The sequence below is a fragment of the Myotis brandtii genome, unplaced genomic scaffold (assembly GCF_000412655.1).
Source record: "Myotis brandtii unplaced genomic scaffold, ASM41265v1 scaffold291, whole genome shotgun sequence".
NCBI lineage: Eukaryota > Metazoa > Chordata > Mammalia > Chiroptera > Vespertilionidae > Myotis > Myotis brandtii.
Window position 1 is genome coordinate 346,622 of NW_005361118.1, and position 10,129 is coordinate 356,750.

Genomic DNA, 10,129 nt, shown 5'->3' on the forward strand with positions numbered 1-10,129 from the left:
CAAAAAAAATTATGAATATTTCTATATGTGACACGGCACCAGAGTTAAGTTAGAGTTTTTCAAAATTTTGACACGCCGAGCTCAAAAGGTTCGCCATCACTGCAACAAGGCAAATGTTAGCTTTTATCACATTTGCCTTCTGATCATTTGTTAAGTCCAGCCCCCTTTTATCCTCATCTTTTCATTTAAAGTTCTGGACCTGAAAAGGTTTAAGAGATAAATATTGATAATTTCCTTCCTTCCTAACCTTAATAAAAGTGTTAGATATTAAAATAAGCCTTCTCTTATCAAAAGTTTTCAACCCTATCACCTGCTTTTTTCTAATACAATTTTCTTTTATTACAAGATTATGAAGAAATAGATTTATTTTATGAGAACTCTGAAAAATCTGTAGGAAATGTTTTTGTGAGAACTATCCTTAAAGAGTCTGCACTATAGAAATGAATATACTGCAGGCAGGTAATCTTTTACACAGTTCTCTATCAGTCAAAAAATCTGCCTCTATCTAGGAGACAAAAAAAGATGGAGAGAAAAGTTAATCATCATAAAAATAAATTTTCAAAGTAATTGGGCTGAGGTTATTGGTAACCAAACATTTTCATGAAAGATAAAATCAGATATGGGATGCAGCCTCTACTGCTGCATGTGAAGAGTGCAAACTGTAAAGTCTTTGGGTAACAAGCACATTCAAATTGATAAACAACAACAGCATTCAAGAGGAAATCCTTTTTTTTTATAAGAACAGAAGACTGTGATTTTATGCAAAAGGCTATCAAGGGTAATCAATTTTTTTTTAATTACTCACTAATCAAAATGGAGAAAAAGAAAAATTAAACTAAGTTCAGTTTTTCAGTAAGTTTTTTAAAAGGGAGAAAGGAAAACTGGAAAAGATTTCATTTAATTCTCACAATAACCTAGTGAAGTATATCTTCATTATACATGAGGAAACTGAGGGTCAAAATGCTTTTAACAAATTTACTCAAGGTAACTGAAAGGTAAGTGAAAGATCCTATACTTTCTAATATTCCATGGTGCCTCTCATTCTGTCATCATCTTTTTCCTGGAACTTTAAACTTTCTTTCTATTAATGCTCCCCCAAACAGACTTGAATAAGTCTCACCCACGTTAAATTAAAACAATCCAATTACCAGAAGAAAGCTGGAAAAACCACAAATATGTGGAAATTAATCAACATGCTATTGAACAACCATTACATCAAAGAAGAAATTAAAGGAGAGATAAATGAAAATGATATTATGACACCAAAATTTTTAGGATGCAGCCAAGTTGTACTAAGAGAGCAGTTTAGCTCTAGCCAGTTTGGCTCAGTGGATAGAGCATCAGCCTACAGACCAAAGGGTCCCGGGTTCGATTCTGGTCAAGGGCACGTACCTTGGTTGCAGGCTCCTCCCCAGCCCAGGCTCTGGTTGGGAGCGTGAGCAGGAGGCAACCAATTGATGTGTTTCTCTGACATCGATGTTTCTCTCTGTCTTACCCTCTCTCATCCACTCTCTCTAAAAGATCAATGGAAAATATCCTCGAGTGAGGATTAACAAACCAAAAAAGAAAAAAAGGGAACAACTTAAAGTATTACAGGTCTACCTTAAGAAACAAGAAAATCTCAAATAAATAATCTAACATTACACCTTAAGGAACTAGAAAACGAACAAATGAAGTCCAAAGTCAGTAGAAGGAAGGAAATAAAAAAAAAAATTAGAGCAGAACTAAGTGAAATAGAGAACAAAAGATAATAGAAAAAAATTAGTGAAACAAAGAGCTGATTCTCTGAAAAGAAATAAAATTCACAAACCTCTGGTTAGACTCAACAAGAAAGAAAAGAGCCAAATAAAATCAGAAATGAAAGAAGTTACAATGAATATCAAAGAAATATAAAAGATTATATAAGAATACAAGACTATATGACACCAAATTTAATACCTGGAAGAAAAATTTCTTAGAAATATATAACCTTCCCAGACTGAATGATGAAGAACTGGAAAATCTAAACAGACCAATCACTAGTAAGGAGATTAAAATAATCATCAAAAACCTCCCAAAAAACAAAAGTCCAGGACCAGATGGCCTCACCAGTAAGTTAAAAGATATAATACCTTCTCAACCTATTCTAAAATACTGAAGAAGAGGGAATGCTTGCTAATTCAGTTTATGAGGCAAACATAACCCTGATACCAAAAATAGGCAAAGACAACACAAAAAAGGAAAACTACAGGCCAATACCTCTGAATACAGATGCAAAAATCCTAAAAATATACCAGCAAATTGAATGCAACAGTACATTAAAAGCATAATACATCATGATCCAGTGGGGTTCATTCAAAGGATGCAAGGATAGCTCAACATATGCAAATCAAACACTGCGCATTAACAAAAGATAAAAATCATATATCAATAGATACAGAAAAAGCATTTGATAAGATACAACATCCACTTATAATTAAAACTCTCAATAAAGTTAATATAGAAGACAAGTACCTCAACATAATAAAGGCATATATGACAAACCCACATCATACTTGATGAAAAAATGAAAGCTTTTCCTTTAAGGTCAGGAACAAAACAAGGATGTCCAAACTCACCATTATTCAAAATAGTGTAACAGAGCAATCAGGCAAGAGAAAGAAATGAAAGGCATCCAAATTGGGAATGAAGAAGTAAAACTGTCAGTATCTGCAGATGACATGATTCTCTATATAGAAAACCCTAGATTCCACCAAGACTATTAGAAACAATAAACAAATACAGTAAAGTTGCAGGATACAAAGTCAAATACAAAAATTCATTGTGTTCCAATATAAAAAAATCTGCTGTGTTCCTATATAGTATCAATGAAATAGTAAAAGGAAAAAACAAAACAAAAACCCTTTACAATTGCAACAAAAAACCCCACCTAGGAATACATTTAACAAAGGAAATGAAAAAGCTATACACTGAAAACTACAAGACATTATTGAAAGAAATTGAAGACACAAGGAAATGGAAAAATATTCTGTGTTCATGGATTGGAAGAATTAACATTGCTAAAACAGTCATATAACCTAAAGCAATATATAGATTTAATGCAAACACCATTAAAATCTCAATGGCATTTTCCACAGAAATAGAACAAAAAATTCTCTAATTTGTATGGAACTACAAAAGACCCCAAAGAGCCAAAGCAATCCTGGGAAAAAACAAAGCCAGAGGTATCACACTCCCTGAGTTCAAACTATATTACAAAGCTACAGTAATCAAAGCAATATGGTGTTGGCAGAAAAAGCCAAATACACAGACCGATGGAACAAAACTGTTAGCCCAAAATTAACCCACACATATATGGGTCACTAATTTTCAGCAAAGGAGCCAAAAACATACAATGGAGAAAGAAAAGCTTCTTCAATAAACCATGCTGGGAAAAATGGAAGCCACATGCAAAAGAATCTGACACCATACATAAAAATTAACTCAAAAGACGTGAAACAAAATACACAAAAGAAAACATAGGTATACACATTGGTCTCAGAGGGGTTTTTGTGAACTTGATCCCAAAGGCAAGAGAAGTAAAAGCAAAATATAAATTAATGGGACTACATCAAACTAAAAGCTTCTACACAGCAAAAGAACCATCAACAAAACAAAAAGGCAACCGATCGAAAGGGAGAAGATATCTGCAAACAAGACTCTGATAAGGAGTTAATATCCAAAATATATAAAGAATTCACACAACTCAACAACAACAAATCTGATTTAAAAATGGCAGAGACATGTATAGTCACTTTTCCAAGGAAGACAAACAGATGGGCCAAGAGACACATGAAAAGATGTTTAACACCACTAGTTATTAGGAAAATGAAAATCAAAACTACAATAAGATGCTACCTCACACCTGTTAGAATGGCTATTATCAATAAGACAAGATATAGCAAGTGTTGGAGAGGTTGTGGGAAAAGGGAAACCTGATATACTGCTGATTGGACTGTAAATTGGTGCAGCCACTATGGAAAACAGTACACAGGTTCCTCCCAAAATTAAAAATAGAGCTACCATATGGCCCAACAATCTCTCCTCTAGCTACATACATGAAAAATTTGAAAACACTGTTTCATAAAGATTTTATACCCCTATGTTCATTACAGCATTATTCAAAATAGCCCCGACATGGTAACAACCTAAGTGTCCTTCGACCAATGACTGGATAAAGAAGATAGCTATACGAATCAGCCATAAAGAAGAAAAAAATATCTCCATTTGTGACACCATGGATGGATCTTGAGAGTATCATGCCAAGTGAAATAAGTCTGACAGAAAAGCACAAGAACTATATGATTTCTCTCATATGTGGATATAAAAAAAAGCAACAAAAGAACAAACAACATAGATACAGACATCAGTATGGTGATTACCAGAGGAAGGGGGATAGGGGCAGGTAGAAGAGGGCAAAGAGGGGATAAATGGTGATGGGAGGAGACTAGACTTTGGGTAAACACACACAACACAATATACAGAGGATGTATCATAGAATTGTGCTTGAAACCTATATAATTAATCAATGTAACCCTAATAACTTCAATTTAAAAAGAACAAACAAAACACACTCATAGATACAGACAACAGAATGCGGGTACCAGAATGCAGGAAGCTAGGGGGAAGATGAAGAGGGTAAAGGGGATCAAATATATGGTGACAACAGGAGACTAGACCTTGGGGGGTGAGCACACAATGGAGTACACAGATGATGTTTATAAAGTTGAACACCTGAAACTTACACAATAGTATTAACCAATGTTACCCCAATAGATTTAATAAAAATGAAAATAAAAGTATAATAAAAATAAGATAAATTTAAATATAAAATTAAAACAAAAAATAACTCTTCTTCTAAACCCCCTAATTTCTGGTTCTCTTTTCTCCCCTTCATAGTCAAACTTCTCAGGAGTCAGCTCAATTATTGTCTCTATTATTACACCTGCCACTCATACCTCACACCAGCCCACTCTAGCTCGAGCACTCACAATTACATAAACAGATGACGAAGACTTAATGTTACTAAATTCAAAAACGTTTGTATTCTTCAAGTTATTTAAACATTTCAAAGTGCAAAACTGATAATGCCACATCTCTGATTTTGATGGCTTCACATTGCTTTAAGAATGAAGACCAAGATTGTCAACATGTCCTGAAAGTTGGTTTAAAAGTTCCTGCACAGTGAGGTCCTTGCTTTTCTCTCTGACTCTAATCTTACTCAGTCACTGAAGTTCAGGAACACTTGCATTCTTTCAGTTTTTTGAATGGGTAAAAATGTTGTTGCATGTGCTATTTGTTCTTCTTGACTACTTGTCACTTTTCTTCTCTCCCTAGTTAACCAGTATTCATTCTTTAAGTCCCACCTTTCTGGAACTATCAGGGTCATACTATTATAGAAACCTGAACTTCTCCTTCCCAGAATTAGTCACAACGTAATTAATTAATACTGTAGTCAGTTAATTATCTTCCACACAAAAATAAAAGCTCTACAAGGATAGAAAACATGTCTGTCTTATTCACCGTTACATTCCTAGTAGCAAGTATGATGTCTTACACATAATAGGAACTCAAACCGTACAAACAAGTAATGAAAAGTCACTGGTCACAGGGACATATTCAGAAAGTATAATTGTAATCTGGAAATACAAACCTTATTGTTAAGCCTCCAGGAAATTCTTCATCAAATAAAACTTCAAATAGGACATCAGCTTCTCTATTAGCTGTTAAAAAAGAGAGAAAAATCATATGATGAAAAATCAGCATATGAGGTTTTAAAATTTAAAAAGCATTAAAACTACCAAAAAAAAATGATGTAGGGGAATACAGACAGTAAATGAAAAGTAACTAAGCTTACAGATGATCTCACTTGTTATTTAAAGTAAAATAATATTTTAAATCAGATGCTGTGAGGAATAAACTTTTCTCTCTGCTTTTGTATATGTTTGAAATGATTCATAATAAGAGAATAAATAAGATATAATTTAGAGTTTTCAGTCTAAAAGTTCTTCCAATAAGACAAAAGACAATGAAATTTTGAAAACATGGCAGGAATTGGGAGTAGAATGGAAAGAACAAATATATTATTAGATAGAATTGGTAGGATTTGTGACCTATGTGGATAAAAAGGATGGAGATACCAAAGATGACTCCAAGGTTCTGGCTGATAATGACCTGGAAGATTATAGACATCATAATTGAGACGTGAGACTCAGGACAAAGACACTGGTGCAATAAACTTAGGAGCAGAGAAGGACAAACTTGGGAGAGAGCATGAAAGATATATCTGTAAATATTAAATTTACCCAGAACGCCAAGGTAAAGTGAAATAACTAGTTATAATAACGTTTTGAATTCTAAGCCCAAATTAATAAGAGTTTATCACATAACTTCAGAATTGACTCTCTTCCTCCCCTCTCCCCATACCACTACCTTTCCATTATACTGGTTCTATTTCTCTGACAACCACAATTTCTAATACTACATCAGCTTCTGGAATGGGTGGGAGGATGTCTCCCCGACCCCCAGTCCCTCATTGCTGAAACTAGGCCTGCAGAACTCATCCCATTGTACCTTTTAACCTGACACTTTTACCTAAAATCTAAACTTTAAGAAGGTCCACTTTCTAGGTTCCCATTTCCAGTCTGTGGGAGGAACCACTTCTTCAAAAAATTATTGACATTTATTCATCCCTTTAGTGGAGATGACTATGGAGATGAGGTCTCGGATGAGGGCAGTAATAATAAATATTCCCCTTTCTATACCATGCCCATGGCAGACATCGCTAATCAATCACAGAGCTCTTTTCCACTCAGGATAGATGTAGCTTTAAAACCCTTCAAGACAAAATTCCAAGCAGTCACTATTACTGATAGGAGCTGTCAGAAGAAAGGAAACTTCCATGTTATCAGATTCCTAAGGTCTTTATCAGGACAACCTAACTAGAGTACAATCCAATAAGCTCCATGTCTGAAAAGCTGATTCAGGGGGTTGAGCAGATAGCAGCAGGAGGGTTGCTTCATTACAGCCATCTGACCCTTACCACACCTAGCCCTGACCTTCCTCTCTCCACTTCCAGAAGCCAAAAATATATCCAAGAAATTATTTTTAAACATTCAGAAAAGAAAATTCTCTTTTAGAGTCAAGTAAGCAGGGAAGATCCTAAGAAGATGTGAAGATGAAAAATGTGAAGAACCACACTGCTCAAAGTTAGGTAAGAATGAGGTGAAATAATTCAAATCCCAGCTCTGCCACTCATGTGTGTAAAGGCAGGTGAGTCACTTAACCTCTCAGGTGAGAAAATAACACTTGAGAGTTAAATGCAAAATGCAAAAGGACCTGGCAGTGTTGGCACTGAGTAAGCAGTTCTCTTAGGCTCATGGCCTGCCTGAGACGTGGAGTGGCAGTGCTGCCAGCACTGTGACCCCTGGACACCTGGTGTGTTGCTTTATGCTGTGTTTACTCTTTCTGGAATCTCTGCTGCAAAGTTGCTTAGTCCAGACTTCCCTTTCAGGCACACTGAAATCTTAGGCTGCTCTTCCCTTTTCTCAGCACTTTCTAATTTATTTATTTTTTTAAATAAAAAACACAACATAAAATTTACTTCCTTAACTACTTTTAAGTATATAGTACAGAAGTATTACCTATATGCACATTGTGCAACAGATTGATAGGTCTGTTTTATATTCATGATCTACCTGTAATTTGAATTCATAAAATTCAAATGAATATGCATATTTAATTAAAATCTTTTAACTGTAAATGAGTTAACACTTCATGTTTGTTTATTTCTCCACAGAAATCAAGAGATTACAATGATAACTGAGGTAAACTTCTGAGCAAAACTAGATGAAAGCCTAACTTAAGAAAAATGATGAAACTTTTCTCAGTTTCATGAAAATGTGTGCATACCCATTAAGGTCTTGTATAATTTTAATGTGTTATATACAAGCTACCACATTTTCAGCAGTCTTTACTCAACTTTCCCTTCATTTAATCGTTTCCTAGATAATTACACAAGACAGAAAATAAAATTTTCTCTGAAAACTAAAACAAAAATGAACTGAAACATACAAGGATTTAGTGTTTTTCCTAACTTAGAGTCATTTTCTGTTTAGATATGACACAGAAATTTGTGTTTTACTCTACAATAAATGCAGCTGACAACCTGCCCAGTACTGAGGTATTACCTCCTTTAATTCCTATGATGGTGCCCCGAAGGCCAACTGGCACCGAAAAGTCCTCTCTCACATTCACAACCCGGTCAAAGAGACGGAACTCTGCATCCCGATCAGGAATGACTCCATGCTGCTGTTCTAAAGGCTGAAGAGAAGAAAGCTCAAACTATTACTATTAACTCTAATTTTATATTGACTCTAATAATATATTGAAAACATTTTGGTTCTTCTATACTTTCCAAGTAAAAACAACTTTGAATTATTTAACAGAAAACTTACTCTGTACAGCAAATGGGGCTTCACTGTCACCCGTACCTTCTTATTATTCTTTCTTTGCTGAGGAAGTAAACATTTTAAATATTTATATCTGAAGGAGGAATAATAAATTCTTACAGTAAAAAATGTGAAGTGTAAGACATAGAAAAATGCAAAATTATGTATAACCACATCTAGTTCAAGAGAGACAAAACATTACTAAGCACAACATAAAAACCCCTCAATTCCCTTCCATCCCACCCAGTTACTACCTTTCCTCAAAGTAACCATACTTCTAACACAAAGATTAGATTTGTCTATTTTGAACTTTATGTAAGTGCTATCCTATTCAAATGCTTTTACTCTAAAAGTTTTGGCCAACAAAAACTTTTTTTCTAAAAGGTATAAAGTATTGATCTATAATACTGTATTTTTTTGTGGCTACTTCTAAAAAAGTGGCACTCATTTAATAAAATCCTTGTTTTTGAAATCTATTATGAAACTGGCTTTGATGTTTAAATTTTTTGATCCTCTAAAAAATGCTGGAAGAAAACTTTAAAATATATAATTGATTTTAGAGGGGGGGGGGGGAAGAGAGAGAGAGACAAGGAGATAGACATAGAGAAACATCCATTAATTGTCTCCCACACACGCCCTGCATTTTTTGGTGTACAGGATGATGGTCAAAACAACAGATTCATCTGGCAAGGGCTAGAAGAAGACTTTTGCACTCTCTTTGCTATTTGTTAGTTCTGCCAACTCAAACTTAATTTGAGTGTCAGTTTCTTCTATCTACGAGATGGAAATAATATTACCTGCTTTACGCAATAAAAATGTGAGGATAATTTATACCCATTGAAATCCATAACTATCATTCACATTATATTTTTTGGAAGTGAATTCTTACTTATAAGAAAAATGACAGCAGTTTACTTACATGGCAGTCACCTATCTTTAGAACATAACTTACGGAAATAAGTACAAAAGGACAAAATAATCCTAGTTACAGAGATCATACACTACAGAGGTCATTTAAAAAATATATATATTTTTATTAATTTCAGAGAGGGAGAGATAGAAACATCAATGATGAGAGAGAATCAGTGATCAGCTGCCTCCTGCATATCCCTCCACTCCCACCCACCCCTGGGGATGAGCCAGGAACCCTGGCATGTGCCTTGACCAGGAATCAAATTGTGACCTCCTGATCACAATAGGTTGATGCTCAATCACTGAGCCATGCTGGCCAGGCAAGAGGTCATGTTTTTATATACTGTAAAACACTCAAGCCTTTAAGCAGAGCCTGTTTTCTTTTATTATAGAAACTAGAGGCCCGGTGCACAAAAATTTGTGCACTCGGGGGGCGGGGGGAGGGGGTTCCCCCAGCCCGGCCTGTGCCCTCTCGCAGTCTGGGACCCCTCGGGAGATAACGACCTGCTGGCTTAGGCCTGCTCCCGGGTGGCAGAGGGCAGGCCCAATCCCTAGGTGCAGCCCCTGGTCAGGCTCAGAGCAGGGCCGATTGGGGAGTTGGGGCGCCACCCCCTGTCATGCACAGAGCAGGGCGGATCGGGAGGTTGCGATGCCACCCTCAGTCACGCTCAGGGTAGGGCCGATTGGGGGGTTGGGGCACCGCCCCCTGTCACACTCAAGGCAGGGTCGATGGGGAGGTTGCGGCACCA

The 10,129-nt window shown here is 35.8% G+C and overlaps 1 protein-coding gene across 7 annotated transcripts in view; it reads right to left on the minus strand.

The window, feature by feature from the left end:
- Window positions 1-10,129, minus strand: part of XRN1 (5'-3' exoribonuclease 1) — a 203,104-nt gene that overhangs the window by 37,959 nt on the left and 155,016 nt on the right. For all 7 annotated transcript variants that reach the window (XM_014542160.1, XM_014542162.1, XM_014542161.1 and 4 more), the window contains 3 exons: window positions 8,475-8,531; window positions 8,208-8,340; window positions 5,672-5,741 (listed from right to left, as the gene is read on the minus strand). In XM_014542160.1, the coding sequence (XP_014397646.1) occupies window positions 5,672-5,741; window positions 8,208-8,340; window positions 8,475-8,531 (260 nt within the window). The remainder of the gene's footprint in view (window positions 1-5,671; window positions 5,742-8,207; window positions 8,341-8,474; window positions 8,532-10,129) is intronic.